At 42.3% G+C, this 19,083-nt stretch overlaps 2 protein-coding genes across 4 annotated transcripts; both read left to right on the plus strand.

Moving 5' to 3' along the window:
* Nucleotides 1-3,980: 3,980 nt before the first annotated feature.
* Nucleotides 3,981-8,739, plus strand: LOC123062803 (UDP-N-acetylglucosamine--peptide N-acetylglucosaminyltransferase 110 kDa subunit). Of its 3 annotated transcripts, none has more exons than XM_044486474.1 (12): nucleotides 3,981-4,280; nucleotides 4,711-4,784; nucleotides 4,856-4,920; nucleotides 5,126-5,218; nucleotides 5,296-5,397; nucleotides 5,495-5,659; nucleotides 5,761-5,849; nucleotides 5,919-6,040; nucleotides 6,200-6,384; nucleotides 7,074-7,358; nucleotides 7,483-7,630; nucleotides 7,994-8,739. In XM_044486474.1, exons 1-12 carry the CDS (start codon nucleotides 4,099-4,101, stop codon nucleotides 8,332-8,334), a joined length of 1,851 nt encoding a protein of 616 aa, XP_044342409.1. In that variant the 5' UTR covers nucleotides 3,981-4,098; the 3' UTR covers nucleotides 8,335-8,739. The 3 variants fall into 3 exon arrangements, with proteins under 3 accessions (XP_044342409.1, XP_044342410.1, XP_044342408.1); XM_044486475.1 differs by having other exon boundaries at nucleotides 6,203-6,384; XM_044486473.1 differs by having other exon boundaries at nucleotides 5,761-6,040; nucleotides 6,203-6,384.
* Nucleotides 8,740-10,283: 1,544 nt separating this feature from the next.
* Nucleotides 10,284-18,858, plus strand: LOC123062804 (vacuolar protein sorting-associated protein 53 A). Its single transcript, XM_044486476.1, has 24 exons — nucleotides 10,284-10,635; nucleotides 10,813-10,907; nucleotides 11,144-11,200; nucleotides 11,412-11,562; nucleotides 11,680-11,750; nucleotides 11,911-12,035; nucleotides 12,588-12,748; nucleotides 12,855-12,996; nucleotides 13,217-13,280; nucleotides 13,648-13,836; nucleotides 13,925-13,966; nucleotides 14,074-14,178; nucleotides 14,268-14,327; nucleotides 14,559-14,636; nucleotides 15,159-15,266; nucleotides 15,355-15,420; nucleotides 16,200-16,277; nucleotides 16,371-16,504; nucleotides 17,073-17,166; nucleotides 17,271-17,348; nucleotides 17,424-17,486; nucleotides 17,836-17,904; nucleotides 18,014-18,109; nucleotides 18,218-18,858. The coding sequence occupies exons 1-24, from the start codon at nucleotides 10,587-10,589 to the stop codon at nucleotides 18,557-18,559; spliced, it is 2,517 nt and encodes an 838-aa protein (XP_044342411.1). The 5' UTR covers nucleotides 10,284-10,586; the 3' UTR covers nucleotides 18,560-18,858.
* The last annotated feature ends 225 nt before the right edge of the window (nucleotides 18,859-19,083 follow it).

Here is a 19,083-nt window from a genome sequence, read left to right on the forward strand (position 1 = left end):
AGAAAGAGATTGTCCAGTTTGTACACGAAGTGCGTCCAGTTTTTGCCGTGACCCTCTCTACTCTTTCGCACATGCTATGCGGATGAAATGATGATGCCATGCCAAGTTCCAACTTTTTGACTGTTCATTCTGTAGTGATTTTCAATTTCACGGTCATTTAGCTCTCTAAACAATTAGGTAAATGACTGAAAAACAACAAATGATGTCAGAACATGTTGGAAATTGATGACGTCGCTTTGAATGCTGCATAATGAACACACAAGAAGTCCGGAGTCCAAATAACTTTAAAAAACATTGAAGTGCCCGTGTAACAGATGAGTTCTCGTCCGAAACCTGATACTTCGAAAGAGACTGTCCAGTTTGTACACGAAGTGCGTCCAGTTTTTGCCGTGACCCTCTCTACTCTTTCGCACATGCTATGCGGGTGAAATGTTTATACCATGCCAAGTTTCAACATTTTCACAGTTCATTTTGTAGTGATTTTCAATTTCACGGTCATTTCGCTCTCTAAACAATTAGGTAAATGACTGAAAAACAACACATGATGTCAGAACATGCTAGAAATTGATGACGTCGCTTTGAATGACGCATAATGAACACACAAGAAGTCCGGAGTCCAAATAAGTTTAAAAAATATTGAAGTGCCCATATAACAGATGAGTTCTCGTCTGAAACCCTGACAGTCTGAAAGAGATTGTCCAGTTTATACACGAAGTGCGTCCAGTTTTTGCCGTGACCCTCTCTACTCTTTCGCACATGCTATGCGGGTGAAATGATGATACCATGCCAAGTTTCAACATTTTCATACTTCATTTTGTAGTGATTTTCAATTTCACGGTCATTTAGCTCTCTAAACAATTAGGTAAATGACCGAAAACAACAAATGATGTCAGAACATGTTGGAAATTGATGACGTCGCTTTGAATGCTGCATACTGAACGCACAAGAAGTCCGGAGTTCAAATAAGTTTAAAAAACATTGAAGTGCCCATGTAATAGATGAGTTGTCGTCCGAAATCCTGATACTCCGAAAGAGATTATCCAGTTTGTACACGAAGTGCGTCCAGTTTTTGCCGTGACCCTCTCTACTCTTTCGCACATGCTATGCGGGTGAAATGATGATACCATGCCAAGTTTCAACATTTTCACAGTTCATTTTGTAGTGATTTTCAATTTCACGGTCATTTAGCTGTCTAAACAATTAGGTAAATGACTGAAAAATAACAAATGATGTCAGAACATGTTGGAAATTGATGACGTCGCTTTGAATGACGCATAATGAACACACAAGAAGTCCGGAGTCCAAATAAGTTATTAAAAATAAAAAAGAGGTGCAATGCTGGTTAATTTGCTTCAAGCCTTTCGAAATAGTGTAGACTGCACTGCACATAGCTCAGTGCAATCTATGTTATTCCGAAAGGCTTGAAGCTAATCAACGTGCAGGTGAGCATTGCGCCTCTTCGTCATTGTCTCTGCACTCACAGCTTATAAACCGCTCATACTGCCTCTCCCTTGGCGAGGTGGGACTAAAAATCAGCTTAATAAGAAACCTTAGTACCGGTTCATGCCATGAGCCGGTACTAAAGGTCTTCGTGGGGGCCCCAGCCTGACCACAGCCGCACTGGCCTCATTAGTACCGGTTCGTGGCATGAACCGGCACTAAAGGTTGCCCACGAACCGGTACTAATGATGTCCGCCCGCCTAGCCGTTGGAACCGGCACTAATGGTCACATTAGTGCCGGCTCAAATTTAAACCGGCACTAATGTGCTTCACATTTGACCCTTTTTCTATTAGTGAAAATCCAACAAAAAATATACTTCTTCCGACTCTGCCCACATTGCTTTGGAAAACAACAAACTGTCATTTGTTTTTTAGGGGTATTTGTGAACAACAATACTTTTGAGGCATTTGTGAACAACAAATGAATAAGGCAATAGTTGCTGCCAGAAAATCCATTCGCCCATGCCGCGCCTCAAAGAGTAGCTGGGCCTACCTCAGTGCACTGATACAGCCGTAGCAGCCTCACTCGGTTCTGAGGTTGACAACTGGTACGAGGTTCCGGCTCTGATCATGGACTGCTGGTCGCTTGATAGTTATCTAAATAGTATATGAACCATGTATTCAGATGATAATTATTGAAATATAGTGTCCGACATCTATTAACAAATTATTTTTTATTGGTGTTGATGATACATTTCATAAAATATAATTGTAGGCAATATTTTAAGACAAATCTAAAATGGTCTATGATATGATGTGGTATCATCCACAAAATATAATTATGAACAAAACTTGACCAAGTTCATATGGTATTGTAAATGTTTATCATTTTGTCTATAAACTTGGTCAAAGTTCAAAAAGTTTGACTTTATCTAAATATTGTATGCACACTATAATTTGGTAGGTAGGAGGCGTTGTGGTAAAATAGTATAGTGTGTCGAACGAGAAAAATATAATAACAAATAAATCATAGACATAACTTTATATTGGGATTCTACAAATATATAAATAAACAAAATGATAATTCAATATATACTAGTATATGACTTCAATGCATCAAGGGGTGATATCTAGGAGTATTATGATACTAGTATATGTTACCAAATATTACGAGAGATCCGAGATCTAAACACCTGTTTTTTTTTTACATATGACACATATGAAGAGGAATGGAGGAGTAAAAGGTAGCAAAAAAAAATTCTATAGACTAGGCAATCTCATAAAACTTTGACTTGGGACAATGCTAAAACTTTAGATATTTTGGAACAAAGTCAAACTTTGTGAACTTTGAGTCTGTATTGAATTATCACTTTATTTATTTATTTATTTATATATTTTTAGAATTATACAAACTCGACGGTCTCCTAGGGCTTGGTGGCGGCAATAGCTCTTGTCACAGACAATGAGATCTACAGGAGGCAATTCTCCTACCGCCTCCCGCCGCCCCCTCTCCTTCGGGTTCCTCACACTTCGTGCGCTCGGCGACGAGTCGACCTTCACATTGACCGCATGTTCAGAAAGACAGAGTCACCAACCTTCAACTTCGTGCTTCTCCAGTGAGCGATGTGGCTGAGAAGCAGGTCGACATTCATCCGTTCATATTCTCCGCCATGGAGCAGTCATCACTCGGGTGACAACCATGGCGTACGTGGTGCTCTCCTCGATCTTCAAGGATGAGATGATGCAGTTGCCGTCAGCCGAAACACCGAGCGACATCTTGGACACCTACTTTGATTTCGTCGGGAAAAGCAACATCATGACACAACGTGTGACGTTGTTGTTATGTTTTTTCTTTGTGTGTGTGTGTGGGGGGGGGGGGGGGGGCAATTGCCCCAGCCTTACAGAAAATACAGTAGAAAAATGAAAGTGTTTTGCTCACTCCAAACAAGTTATTTCGTGTTTTGCCTCCCCCAGATTTTTGTGTAGTTCTGCCACTAATGGACGAAGGATGCGTTGCATTTGCGACCATCAACGACATCAGCATCATTGGCAATGTTCAGCAACGGCGGTTCGAGAACCTGTAGACGTTGGTTAAGGCCACGTCAGTTTCTAGGCAGACGCTTGTTGATCGATTTCGCACAGACATGGGTATGTGAACGTTGTACTAAATAAGTAAGCCTTGTGCATTAGGATGTGTGTGTTTGAGTGAGTTCATGTTAAACCCGAGTAGTGTCTGCTTCATGTTGAGTTGAGTCGGTGATTTTTTTTTAGAAACACCAATTATAATGTAGGCGCACACACACTACAGTATGCCTGTGGAACGTCGAGCTGAGTCAGTTTTTTTTAGAACCGGAAAAGGCAGTGGTTTTTTTTAGGCAAGGAAAAGGGAATAGTTTTTTCTTTGAGAAATGGTTGCTGCCATGCATTCGACCTTGTTCATGCCTCAACGAGTAGCTGGGCCTGCCTCAGTGCGGCCCATCACAGCTACACGCCGTAGCAGTCTCACTCGGCCCACTGTACGCAGTCCACGGCGACGTACCACCGCAGACCCGGCCTCACTCCCATCGACCCACAGGGAGGACATCTCGTCGCTACTGTACGCGGCAGCGCATCCGCAGGCCGGAGCTCGCCCCCTCGCCGGAGACACGGGCGGAGACGATGCTGGAGGCCCAGCCTCCGCCGCCCTCGAGGGCGATGATGCTCGCCGACCTCAACGTCGACCCGCCGGAGAGCGACGGCGAGGATCACCCACCAACCCCCAAACCCAACCCCGCCATCGCCGCCGCGGCCGTAGCAGCCGCCGCCGCTGCTCCGGTGGTCCCCGTCGACTCCTCCACTAGGTACGAGCATAGAGTTCGAATTCGATCTGACTGTGCTGGACTGCTGCTACTCGTGGGTTCATCCCCCCTGCAAATAGTTTCGAATTGGGCGTTCTTCCTCGCGCACTCACGGTCGTCACTCGTAGGTCATAACCCTAGGATGTGCTCTCTCTTTCTTTTTTTGCGTGGGAGGGTGATCCTGCCATAACATTGAACTTCTCTGGCGAATTGTGTTGAGTTCAGCACGATCCCTTTACATGGACTGCTAGGTTTACTGCACATGCTCATCCAACGAAGTTCGAAGCTTGCTTAGCAGTCTTTTAGAATTAGCAGTTTAGCACACATCTCTTCAGCACTTGATGACCTTTATTATCACTTGCCTGGTAATTTCCTGGTTCTCTGTTGAGTGCTTAGGCCATATGCATTGATAATTTGTATATTTTACTTGCAGGAGTTGCAACGAGGAGGGTAGTTTGGCAAAAAACACGACCGTGGTGAAGGAGCCTGATACTGTTGAATGCGAAGGTAAGGCATGCTAAGCAGTGGAAGGAAAGTTTTCTGTAGTGAATTGATTACTTAGGGTTCTTTGTGAACAGATGTCGAGCAACATTGTCCAGGGGCTTCCGTTTCACGCGAGGAGAAAGTTAGCAACCTGAAAGCTGTGAGTATCAGAGATGCCACCGGAGAATGAGCATTCATAGTTATTTTTTATATCTCTAATACAAAAAAGGTTAAACTGCATTTAGACTCCATTTAATATTGTATCGACCACGGGGTTGTCATCCCATCGCTTTGAGTGCAAGTTGGTGATTTGAAGGGGAATTCCCAGTATGATTATGGTTACAAACTTAATGTTCGTTTTGCAGGCTCTAGTAAATGTTGCCCGGAAGATGCCTAAGAATGCTCATGCCCATTTTATGTTGGGTTTGATGTACCAAAGGCTTGGTCAGCCACAGAAGGTAAATGTTCCTTCACCTCGGAAAGTTAAACTCTGTAACATATGCATAGAGCTTAATGGACTCCTGAATTCTGCCAGGCAATAATAGCATATGATAAGTCGTCTGAAATATTGCTACAAGATGAACAAGAAGTGCGGAGGCCTGATTTACTCTCATCAGTGAGGATTCACCATGCTCAGGTTCATCAGCCTACCTTCTGTTTATGTTTTTCTTGCTACTCTTCTTCTGGCTGTGTATTCCCCCAACTGCCACTTGATGCAGCTATTTCTCATGCAGTGTATTTTGCAAGCAAGCATGGGTGATAGTTTTGACGAAGAGCTTGACACTAGTGAATTGAGTGAAATCCTTGTTAAGCTGAAGAGTTCAGTTGAATTGGACCCCAGGCAGGCCGCTGTTTGGAACATTCTCGGTTTAGTTCTTCTTCGGGGTGGTCAACTTCAGGTACCAGTATGCTGATTGTGGTGCGATTCTTTCGATTTGTCACATGTCAGTGCCTAAAAGGAAATTTCTTGGAATACTACCTGATTGTTCACCCTGTCCAGAGTGCTATCTCAGTTTTTTCTACTCTCACGACTGTTGCTCCAGATTACCTGGACTCGCTTGCCAATCTTGGTGTTGCATATATTCAAAGGTGTGAACTTGAAATTACCATTCCCATTTTCCTTTGTTTCACACTGTTAATATATTTATCAATTTTCAGTGGGGATCTAGAATTGTCCACAAAATGCTTTCAAGAGCTCGTTCTGAAAGATCAAAGTCACCCAGCTGCTCTGGTGAACTACGGTGCTCTCCTTCTATGTAAATATGGGTCTTTGGCCGCAGGTACACGAGCAACGTCTTTGCCATAGTCTTCTCTTTTTAGTCTTTTCATATCTTATCTTAAAGCTGTGTGGTCGCCATTTAGAACCAAGCTTATCTATATCATGGTATTTTGATGAGTGGATATTACTTTTAGTTGCTGCCTAATACATTGTCACATAGCAGGGGCAAGTGGTACTGTCAGTGCAGGGTCTTATCTGCATCAGAAAGAAGCCTTAGTTGCTGCAAAAGAGTGCTTACTTGCAGCTGTGAGGTCTGATCCTAAAGCTGCATCGATATGGGTCAATCTTGCAAATGCATATTACATGGCTGGTGAACATAGAAATTCAAAGAGGTGTTTGGAGCAGGTAACAACTGTTGTTATTTAGTGTTGCTGAAATGAGTTGTCATATACACTTGTTTATTGATACTGTATATCTTATAAGCACACTAGGTACCAGCTTTTAGTAATTTTTTAATGACAATTCATTCTTTGATGTGTCTTGTCTCTTTTCCGTGTGCAAATTTCTGTATGTGTGTTTTTTGGACGGGGGGGGGGGGGGGGGGGGGGGGGGAGGGGAGGTGCATGAAGTCCATTGCTAAGAACACTACTATGGTTCATCCAAATAAACTGTGGCCTGTTTGCCAGCTGGTTACCACGTGTGTTGTGACATGATGTCCTGCGCTTGTTATTATGGGACGGAGGTAGTAGTTCTTGGCGCTTGCCCTGCCAGTACCTCAAACTGGACTAGTCACGGAGCTTCCAACTGGTTTAAACTGTGGATCCTGGCTGTTATCACTGAGTTTGTGGTATAGTAACTTCAGTGAAATTTACAATATTCAAGTTGAGAAATGCTTGTCCACCAGCCAATCTCCCTCCAGCTCCACCATTGCCTAACACTGTAGCGTACTCAATACCATGAAGTACTTCCTTTTTGTTATGGTACTACTTACTAGATGGTCCCAGTGTTACAACATTTCATTGTGACGAAGTTGCTGATGGTTTGGTAAATGGGCAAAGTAGATATCACATTCTTTTTTTTTCTATTATTTGCAGGCAGCAAAATTTGAACCCAATCATATGCCTGCCCGGTATGCTATTGCAGTTCACCGTATCAGAGATGCTGTAAGATTGCAATGTTCTGATGATCAGCTTATCTGGGCTGCAAATGAGATGGCAACGGTTCTAAAAGAAGGAGACACTTCAGTAGTTGATCTCCCAGTTGCATGGGCGGGGTTGGCAATGGCTCACAGGGCACAGCATGAAATTGCAGCTGCTTATGATGGTGAACAGACAATTCTAAATGAGGCAGAAGAGCGAGCTCTTTATACACTAAAGCAGGTGACGTTTGCAAACTATCACCACCACGAAACCATTCACTTCATCCTGAACTGACAAAGTGCAAAATATGGGTACTGGAAAACAGCAACTAAAATAATATATTATATTGACATCTTATTTGCAGGCAATCCAAGAGGACCCGGATGATGCTGTTCAATGGCATCAGCTTGGCTTATACAATATGTGCACGACTCAGTTTAGTCGATCTGTAAATTTTCTCAAAGCTGCAATAGCTCGTTCCCCAGAATGCTGCTATGCTTGGTCTAATCTCGGTAAGTTTGAAGCTCAGTTCAGTCATGTATATATCTTGAGTAAGCAAGCCAGCAAGCCAGCAGAAAGTTGTACTAAGCTTGAGACACTTATTTTGGGACGGGGTCAATGTCATGTGTCATATGCTTAAATAAACGGTCTGACATTTTCTTGTTAGTATACTTGGTTAAAGTTCCATCAATCTTCAAATTTTATCAAGTTATCTGATTATTCTAGCAATGCTCTCTAAGTCATACCTTTGGAAAAGGAACTTCACCGCCATAGTTGATTTACCAGAACTCCCAATCATTATCTGTGATTCCCTAAACATTATTTCTGAATTAACTGCATGACTAATGTGTATGCACCGATGGCTGTTTACACAGGTATTGCGTTGCAGTTATCGAATGATCCGTCCTCTGAAACTGTGTATAAACGGGCACTAGTGCTATCGTCAAGCCAGCAGTCGTACGCAATCCTCTCGAACATTGGGATCCTTTATCGGCAGCACAGGCTGTATGAACTTGCAAGAAAGATGTTATCCAGGTCTTTGGAAATTTGTCCCGGATACGCCCCAGCCAACAACAATCTGGGGCTTGTGTTTGTCGCGGAGGGCCGTTGGGAGGATGCTGTAAGCTGTTTCGAGAAGGCTGTCAAGTCTGACGACTTGCTTGATGCTGCCAAATCGAACTTGGCAAAAGCCCTTGCGTTGGCTAAGAAACAGTAGAGCAAGAGATGATGAACGGTGATGACCTTTCATCCATTGCGCTGGAGCTTCGAACAGGAAGGACCTGTCCATGCAAACCTCGTATCTGGAATGTCAACTTTCAAGGGGCCAACTCAGAAGCTATGCTTGGTGACTCTAAGGCTGCTCCCATCCGTGTGCAGCGGATCAGCCCCCAGGCTCCGCAGTTGCGCTGGTAGGTTTTCTGTGGCCGGTCACTCGGAAAGGGAAGAGTTTGAAGAAATTCTGGAGTAGGATTTGACTGTAAGTTTGTAACAAGCATGCGACATGAACATGAACCGACTGTACCTGTACCCTGTACATAACACCTCAAAGTTTTAGCTACAAACACAACTCACTTTCACTGTAAGATCAGTTGTCACAACGCCGTCTCTTTTTTTTTTTGGCGACACCATCTCCGGTTTGAAGTTGTGTTAACACCAGTATCAGTATTCAGTAGTACTCCCTCCGTCCGGAAAAGCTTGTCCCTCAAATGGATATATCTAGCACCAAGTTAGTGCTAGATACATCCATTTGAGAGACAAGCTTGGGACAAGTTTTTCCGGACGGAGGGAGTATCACCTGAGAGTTTGTATGAGTTCCTGGTTCCCCACTACTTCCTCTATTCACTAATATAAGATGTTCTAATTCTTTTCTGAATAGGATGTATATAGACATGTTTTAGTGTGTGTGTTCACTCATTTCAGTCTGTATGCAGTCTTTGAAATATCTAAAACATCATATATTTGTGAACAGGGGGAGTACTATGGAAGCAACTTATTTCCCCACAACATATGGTGCCTTTGTTCCACCAAATTTCCTCTGTTGCTCTTTTAATTTGACACCAAGTCCAGTTCCCTGTCCTTTTCAGTTATTGCCGTCTGAGTTTTATACTGAATTGAAATGGTGTGTCGTTTAACTGGTATTGGTTTCACACTATTTTAGCCATGTTTCACTGATTTTACTTTAGTTAATCTTTGTTCCAATCTGGCATAACAACTTGCATGCATACACAGCGATCACCATATATCACAAAAATCATGACATATCATAGATCCATGAGTTAAATTACGATCAGATGGCACATCGATCCATCTGTGAAACTAAAAAAAAATTGCACAAAAAAACCTGCATCAACTACGCAACAATAAAAAATGAAATATTCAACTACACAGTAAACAATTTCTCCTCTGCATCAACTACACACATCAACAAGAAAAGCAATTATATGAGCATACAGATGAACAAGAGCAATGAACAGTACCAAATGAACTACACAATCGACACAACGAAAACTTGTATCGACTATGCCACCAAGATTTGGACGACCATACAACAATTACATGAGCAAAGCCAAGTCCACCCAATACCCGCTTTGCAGTCCACGTAAAATTCAAAAAATTAGACCAAGTCACTGTTAGGGCCTAGTCACTATTGTGGGAAAGCGACGAGCGCAACGAGCGGATTTGTTACCATCTATATGATCTTAGTTGCGGTAGCATTGATCAACAACGCATTGATGCGAGGGCTTGATGATGTTGTGGTAATCGGCTTTCCCCCTTACTTTGTGAATGCGTTAGAAGCTACGTGCTCGGCTCTTCCTCCACCAAACCCTAACCTCATTGGAACTCGCCAACCTTGAAATTTGAACTTTAAGTGTAGGTTTTAGAAGCTTATGTACTCCCTCCGTCCCAAAATTCTTGTCTTAGATTCGTCTAGATACGGATGTATCTAATACTAAAACGTGATTTGATATATTTGTATTTAGACAAATCTAAGACAAGAATTTTGGGACGGAGGGAGTATATTTGAATATTCGTACCATTATTAGCTCACTAATTCTGCATGCCCCCCTCACTAGCAAGAAAGTCACTACGTGCATTTCATTTTACTCGACCAACAAGTTAAAAAAAAAATAGCCTGACTACCAGTGATGAAGTTCGGGTTCAGAGCAGGAAAGCGGGTATACCGGGGCTCCACCTGCCAGCAACCGACTCGTCACGACTCGGCGCCCACCGCCGCCGAGCACAAATCGGTCGAGCGGGCGACGCCGACGCCGACGCGGACGACCCCGCCGACGAGTCCCCGCCTTCCATTTCCTCCCCCGCGCACGCGGGAGGGAGCCCGGCTCCCCAACCGCCCGGGTCCCATCGGATCGGCCCCCTTCCAGTCGCGCTCCCCTGCTCCCAGATCCTTCTAGAACCCTCCAGATCCTCGGGGAGCCAGCGCTCGGGGCGGCGAGATCTCTGCCCGGCATGGACAAGTCCAGCGCCCTCGAGTACATCAACCAGATGTTCCCCACCGGTACGCCCGCCGCTCGAATTCGATTCCCGTTTCCTCGGCTAGGCTGCTCGCTCGCGATGCTGCTGCTGCGGCGGCGGCAATGCGCTCGTTTCGAGCTTCGCTGTCCCGAGATTTAGCATTGGCTGCTCGAGGATTATAGGGTTTACAGCTTGCGTTTGTTCTTCTGCGGCTTGGCAGAGGCGTCGCTGTCGGGGGTCGAGCCGCTGATGCAGAAGATTCAGAGCGAGATTCGCCGGGTGGACGCCAGCATCCTCGCCGCCGTCCGACAGCAGGTTCGGGCTCGTTATCTCGTGATCCATTTGTAGCAGTGTTGTGGTTCGCAATATCCACGCTCTTTGCATTTAGAACTGATGTGTTATGTACTTTGGTACGAGGAAGTAGTGTGGTATTATGATGATGCAATTGCAGTGAATTTACTTTGAATATGCTCCAGAATTGTTTGGTATTTGCTTATTGTTGCTTATGGTTATACTATATCTGATAACGGGAAGATATTGCTACTCCACAGAGTAACTCGGGAACCAAGGCCAAGGAAGAACTTGCTGCAGCCACAAATGCTGTTCAGGTTATACTTCCCCCTTTCTGTATGATTTGCATTTTGCCCACAATGAACTTACTCGATAATCGATTGAGTGGCAAGTCTTACTAAGCTGTAGTTGGATTAGCTCTGGAAAGGGTAGGATGTCTATTTAGGGGAAAAGGGTAGGATGTTAATCAGGTACTGGAGTGAATACTTTATGGAATGATTGGAGTTTAACTTTGCTCTGTACTAACAGGAACTAATGTATAAGATACGTGAAATAAAAACGAAGGCTGAACAAAGTGAAACAATGGTTCAAGAAATCTGCCGGGACATAAAGAAGTTGGATTGCGCCAAGAGGCATATAACAACTACAATAACGGCTCTTCACCGCCTTACTATGCTTGGTTAGTTTCTTTACTTCCCTTTATTTGGAGTACGCGCTACTGTGCTTAAAAAGAAATGTTCAGCAGAAAAAATACATCTACCTAAGCTAATTCATAATGTGCATATGTCATGTCCAGTTTCTGCTGTCGAGCAACTTCAGGTCATGGCCTCAAAGCGTCAGTACAAAGAAGCAGCTGCACAACTCGAGGTAAGCGTGTAGGACACATTAATCGGCGATACATCTGCAAACTTTCTAGCGTTGATCTCCATGCTACCTCTTACTGTAACCATTTTGAATTGGCATGCTGGTGCTTTTATTTGTGTGCATATGTTATTCAGGAAAGTTCATTACCCTTTTTTCCCTTCAGGCAGTGAACCAGCTGTGCAGTCATTTTGAAGCCTATCGGGATGTGCCAAAAATATCAGAGCTCAGAGAGAAACTCAAGAACATCAAGAAAATCCTCAAATCTCATGTATATTCAGATTTTACAAGGTACACAACAAATGAACTTTGTTTTGTCCTTGGTAGCAACACTATCTGGAGTAGTAAACCAGTCAGGTACTGCAAGTAAGATCAATGCAAATGACAGTTAATCCCTGAGTAAGCTAGAAACAGGTGTCCAAACTTGGGAAGTGGCACCTTTTCATTTCCTCGTCATTTTTCAAGTATTATCACTCAATGAGTGAGGTTTTATCAGCGGCTATAGTTCGAATCCAGTGAATAGCAAATAACTTGATTGAAAAAGCCATAAAAATTTATATTCCCTAAATAGGCTACTTTATCAAATACTTTCCCTGCTGGACCGGCAGTTTGGGAATCCTGACTATTTCATGCCTGAGAAATGGGAACACATTGAAGCACTGCCAAAGTTGTACTCCCTCTATCTCAAAATAAGTGTCTTCGATTTAGTACAACTTTAGTACAAAATTGTACTAAATCAAAGACACTTATTTTTAGATGGAGGGAGTATTTATTAACCAACTATTTTGTTTGCTATATAATTCAAACTATGAAACAGATCCACAAATTAGTATAACTTTGCAGCTTAGGGACTGGGAAGGAAACAGAAGATGAGGATCTATTGCAGCAGCTATCTGATGCTTGTTTGGTGGTTGATGCTCTGGAACCGTCCGTGAGGGAAGAACTAGTAAAGAATTTTTGCAGCAAGGAGCTTATCTCGTATAAGCAGATCTTTGACGGAGCAGGTCAAAACCTTGTATATGTTACATACATCAGTTGTCTAGTTCACTTTATTACAAATGTGTGTACATGTTGCTCCATTATTATTCTGATGCTTCTTTGGGGGAACAGAATTGGCCAAGTTAGACAAGACTGAAAGGAGATATGCATGGATTAAGCGTCGATTGCGGTCAAATGAAGATACCTGGAAAATATTTCCACCTTCCTGGCATGTTGATTATCTGTTGTGTATCCAGTTCTGCAAGATTACAAGGTTTGATTTTGCTTCTCCACTTTTGCATTTTATGAACTTCCTACTTTTCTTCGCCAAGCACGGAGTTTTACATAGAACTAAAGCAACCATCACTTAACTTAGTTTACATCCTCTTTTATGCATCATGTCACTAATTATATTTGACCATTCAGATGTCAGATCAATTATTATCTTCTGCTGGACGAATTAGTTTACTGGTAACAAATTGCTTCTTTTCCAGGACCCAACTTGTCGATATCCTGAATAATCTCAAAGAAAAGCCAGATGTTGCAACTTTATTATTGGTAAGTTGCTTGTTATTTCTTGGAAGTATGGGTGACAGATGGGAATTACTATGTGCCCTTTGTCTTACCATTTTGTGCAGACGACTGATACCTATATCATATCAAATCATTTTATCTTTTGGATGATTTTTCTATTGGTTTCATCTTGCTTCTGGTATATTGTTAGATTTCTGTTGGTTTTAATGCGACAAATATCAATGAAGTAACGGAATTATGTACAACATAATGCATTAATGCCGTAGCAGCTTATATCTTGGATTATGAGCTGTGTCATACTACATATGTCGAATGTTTTAACTGAGTGTGCAATCATTCATTTACGATATGGAACTTCTGCGCCAAACACTCTGCGATTCGTGCAATGCAGGCGTTGCAAAGAACCCTTGAATTTGAGGAAGAACTGGCTGAGAAATTCAGTGGAGGAACCACGACTGCTCGGAATAGAGAGCTGGAAAGTGATGATGAAAATGAGGGTACGGAACACAATAAAATTGTTTCAGATATACGGAAGAAATACGAGAAGAAACTGGGAGTGCCCAATGATGAAGCTGAACAAGTATTTGCTGCTTACTTGCTTAGTCTCAACTGTTTTCTTCCTCTGTTGATATTTTCTTTCCAACTCTTCTGCAATTCTTTACTGGCAGGACAAAGAGAAGCAGAAAGATTTGTCAGTTCCTGGTGCTGGGGTTAGTAGTTTATCAACTATGGGCCAGTGCATGTTTATTACTTCTTTGAATTACGAGCTATGTGTCATATACTCATATATATCATATTTTGCTCTGTACTCTGGCAGTTCAACTTTCATGGGATTATATCATCTTGTTTTGAGCCATACATGGCTGTGTACATAGAACTAGAGGAGAAATCTTTGGTCGAACAATTAGATAAACTTATCCAGGTACGCTAGACAAGTATAGACATACTTAAAAGTTTGAACTCTTGGTGTTTGAGCCTGCTTAGCTTGATTTCGCCCTTCTATGCTGGCAGGAAGAAAAATGGGAAATTGAGGAAGGGAGTCAAACAAACATTCTATCAAGCAGCATGCAGGTATGGGAAATAATTCTTGCTACTTCGAAATCTTGTTTCTGGCAAATTTACTACATGTGACTGATAGCAAATAGCAATTCAAGATTGGTCAAAACTTTGCCGGTGTGCTATAACTATGTTTGTTTTTCCTGAAGCCGTCCGTAGCAGATCTCATGTGCAAATCTGCATTTGATGGTCCACAACATATTTCAAAACATTATGTTAATCTGCTTTGCAATTTCTCTTATGCAGGTGTTCTTGGTAATTAGAAGAAGCTTAAAGAGGTGCAGTGCATTGACAAAGAACCAAACATTATTCAACTTGTTTCAGGTATACAGTGTTTCCAGATTTTGTTAACAGTTTTCCTTTGTATGGATAATTCCATGTTCTTTCCAAATGTTATGCCTTCATGCATACTGTTTGCGCACCTCTCAGATTTTCTTTAATTTTCCAATTCCATCGACTTTCTCCATATGTGATTATTGAGCATTTTGTTTTGCTATGTATAATGATGCTTGATCCAGGTGTGCTAAAATTTAATATGGACTCGACATTAGGTGATTTGGCATTTCCATCACCGAAAATTGCTGCATATGGAGAACCATATATGTTTCCTTGCAATGTCTAATGTTGATTCTTATCCACCGTTCAATTGTTAAAAAGAGTATAGGACAGGTATCATCCTACAGAACAAGAATGCGCCATGAAATAACCTTGAATAATCAACCATATGGTTCAACTGAACACACGTTTATTAGTTCAGCGACTATGGTTCTGTCTGCCGATTTTATAAGTTATCACATCTGATAAATTTAAACAGATTCATTGATGATGAAATACATTTGTTTTTAGGTATTTCAAAGAATACTTAAGGCCTATGCAGCAAAATTATATGCCAGGTTGCCAAAAGGTGGTACTGGCATTGTTGCAGCTGCTACTGGTACCGACGGGCAGATCAGGGTATGACAATCATCATTGCACCGGTTGCTTTTCGATCACTTGTTTTCCTCATCTGGTAACAGCATTTTATGTTCTGTGGGCACTGCAGACCTCTGACAGGGACGAGAAAATGATATGTTACATTGTAAATACCGCAGAATATTGTCACCAAACGGTAAGTTTTCTTTCTATTAAGCCATAGCTGGTAGGTGTAGAAGAAAACAGAAATAAATTACTGTCCACGACAAGAATTATGGAACTTGCTTGGAGAGACAGAAACAACATGTTCGGACTAAATAAATTCTAGGTTTATGCATTCAAGTAGTAGCGTTCTATTCTCCAGTAAATGTTTACAGTTCTGCTGTTCACCAAAACGTTTCTTCCCCTTCTGGGGAAAGTTAGCTATGTGTCATAAATTATTACCGCACTTCAAAAAAAAAAACCCACTGCAAACAAGTGTGTAACACATGCTGCCAACATTGGTTACTTTTGGAATCGAACCCCTGCATATTTTCAGTTACCTAGCCCTTCTCCACAGTTCTCCAAGCGTACCATGTTGTGATGCCCATAGCATAACACCTGGCACTTTTCCAGTCCCTCGTCATAAGACCCAGCCACCATGCATTTCACATCGGAAAGCTGGCATTGGAAGTGGGTGGCACCAGAGATGGGCCGCACAGTGCTTCCTGGGTGAAAGTCCCTTCAATAGCTTTACGTTTCTTGATTAAAAAAAGATGGTATACTATTCTGATTGCAATTGAGCAAAAAACGGCATCATATATGCTGGTTTGTCAGCATAGCTGGCCTGTTGTCAGTCTCGGTGCAAAGTTGGTTGGAGGAGAGGGAAGCTTAGTACGGAGCAGCATGTACCTAATCTTTCCTTATGTCTGTGCTTGCATGTGTGTGATGCCTCTGTATGCTCATGTGAATTAACTTTCTCTGTAAATTTGGCAGTCTGGTGAGCTAGCTGAGAATGTTGCTAAGATAATTAGTTCTCAGTTTTCTGACAAGGTGGACGTGTCTGACGTTCAGGTGACTGATCTTTCTGTTTTATTCTTCTTTCTACCTAATTCTAATATCACTATTAGATTTCTAGGAAATATCTTAATACTTCAATGCTTGCAGGATGAATTCTCAGCTGTGATCACAAAAGCATTGATGACACTTGTGCATGGCGTAGAAACCAAATTTGACGCTGAAATGGTTGCAATGACTCGCGTTCCATGGTCGACTCTTGAAAGTGTCGGCGATCAATCCGAGTAGGATTTTGCCAAATCCCCTTTATAGCACACCCCCCACTAATATTTGAAAGTAATATGAAGTTATGCTAAGCCACTCACTGCCCCATGGCCTATATTTCATGGGCTGTGAAAAATGTATCTGTTCCATAAAATTGCAATGATGTCACATATCTCATAGCTGATGTAGTTGGTTTTCTCTGACTGAAAAGAAGAGGATATTTGATATGAACTGCCAATTGGGGTCTGTATTATGGGAAGCGGCATGCCGTTACTTGTAAAGAGATGCATATACACCAACTCTCATGGCAGAAGCATGGATGCAGAATTTGCATGCAATCCCCTAAAATTCGAAGTTATCGCCCCATCGAGTTTTTCTAAATAGTCCAACCAATGGCTCATGCTAAAACTAGCACACTCGAGCACAAATATGTTTGCACTACATATTTATTGTCATAAAAATCAGTTCATTGAAAGTTTGGAACGCTGTATTCTTCAGTTTATTCAACTTTATAAATAACTGCTAAGTGGTTTCACTGAGTTTTTCCCTACTCTATTTGAAGCTAAGTTTTACATTGTTCCATTCCAGGTACGTGAATTGTATCAGCTCTATTTTGTCCAGTACCGTTCCTGCGCTAGGTAGCCTGCTTTCACCTACTTACTTCCAGTATTTCCTCGACAAAGTAAGTTCAGCATTTTCTTTATTATAGATAAAACCTTGTAGGTCCTTATCACTTGTTTTTCTATCAACGTTGTTTATTATACCTTTTTCATTGTTGTGCTGCAGCTGGCTGCCTCGCTTGGTCCTCGGTTTTATCTCAATATATACAAGTGCAAGCACATATCGGAAACTGGTGCACAGCAGGTGCGTATGAATTTAAAAAAGCTATTTAGTACTACTATTTAGCACAGATTTCATCACTTTGCATTGTTTCTTCAGATGCTTTTGGATACTCAAGCGGTTAAGACTGTTCTATTGGACATCCCAGCTCTTGGGAAACAGGTAACCTTGTCTTGCCAGAACAAAATCATCACGCCATACTGCATAGCCTACGTATTTTCAGTTAACAGTGACTGGTTTAGGAAACCAGCCAGGTGGAGTAGTAATTATTTTGTACTAAGTCTTCATTGAATCTTTGAAAGAAATTGGCCATGCAAATAGTAAAATATGTTTAGAATTGTTCAAATTCAAAATGTTACTCAAAGAAGGTTGGCAGCCAATGAGTGCAATGAATTTGCTTTGTTGGCTTCACAAGGCAGCATATTTGCACTTTATACTTGGTTGCAAAAAGACTTTTTTTTTGCGTTATTTTTCGTACCTCACACTTGGTTTTTTGTATTGCGTGTAACAGACTACAGTTGCGGCTAGCTACTCAAAGTTTGTAACCCGGGAAATGAGCAAAGCTGAAGCACTCCTCAAGGTAAATTGGGAAAAATGAATTTAGGTTTCGATGGTCTACATGAGTACTGTGGAAAGGCACTTTGCATTACACCCAGATAGGATCAAGCTAATAACATTACTCAATGCAGGTTATTTTGTCACCAGTTGATTCTGTTGCCAGTACCTACCGTGCTCTCCTTCCAGAAGGCACGCCTCTTGAGTTTCAGCGGATACTTGAGCTTAAGGTTTTTGCTTAAAAATTTGAACTCCTTATACGCCAGGTGCAGCTTTCCATCGGTATGGTTGCCTAACACAGCTTCATTGTTTCTGTTGCTCTTTGCGCGTTGCCACAGGGCTTGAAGAAAGCAGACCAACAAGCTATACTGGAAGACTTCAACAAGCACAGTCCCAGCATCAAGCACCCTACCATTACCCCCACAGCCGCGCCACCAGTTGCCACAGCCACAGCATCAGTCCCGATGGCACCAGTCCCGCTCCCAACCCAAGCCGTCGCAGCGTCACCGAGCATGTCCACCGCCTTGACGGGCGCTCTGGCCAACCGGGAGGACGTGCTCGCCCGCGCCGCAGCGCTCGGGCGCGGCGCCGCCACGACGGGGTTCAAGAGGTTCCTAGCATTGACAGAGGCGGCCAAAGACCGGAAGGACGGGCCGTTCCGTAAGCTGTTCAACGCGTAAAGTTTTGCCCCTGCTTGTTGATAGTTTACGCCTCTCTTTGCAGTGCACATAGCTATAGGAAATTCTTCCCACACCGTGTGTTGTTCCTTGTGTGTACCCTGACCGTCAGTGTATAATGGTTAGATCTTTTTTGACGCGACGCTCCCCATTTTGCGGAGGAACTGGTAGCTCAGCTGTATTGTGGACATTCTGTTGGAGGAATAAGCTTCCATTGTATGTGAAGGCTCAAGATCGCCCATCATTTGAAGTCGCAAGTGCACTATTTGCATGCATAAAATTTGTCCGGAAAAATTTGCTTACATTTGGACTCATTGTCAGCTATTTAGAATTATACTGCGCTACTTTATAATTCTGTTTGGGTGCTTGACAGTGACTCGGTGTGTATTTAGCCCTTGAAATTTCGGTAAGCAAAAGTTAGGAGTGGAACCCTTTTTTAGATCAGCACTCCGTCTGCCCCATAATATAAGAACATTTTTCAAGCTATAAATGTTCTTTTTCTTAGTAACAGCTAAAAATGTTCTTAT

Source organism: Triticum aestivum, chromosome 3A (assembly GCF_018294505.1).
Source record: "Triticum aestivum cultivar Chinese Spring chromosome 3A, IWGSC CS RefSeq v2.1, whole genome shotgun sequence".
Classification (NCBI taxonomy): Eukaryota; Viridiplantae; Streptophyta; class Magnoliopsida; order Poales; family Poaceae; genus Triticum; species Triticum aestivum.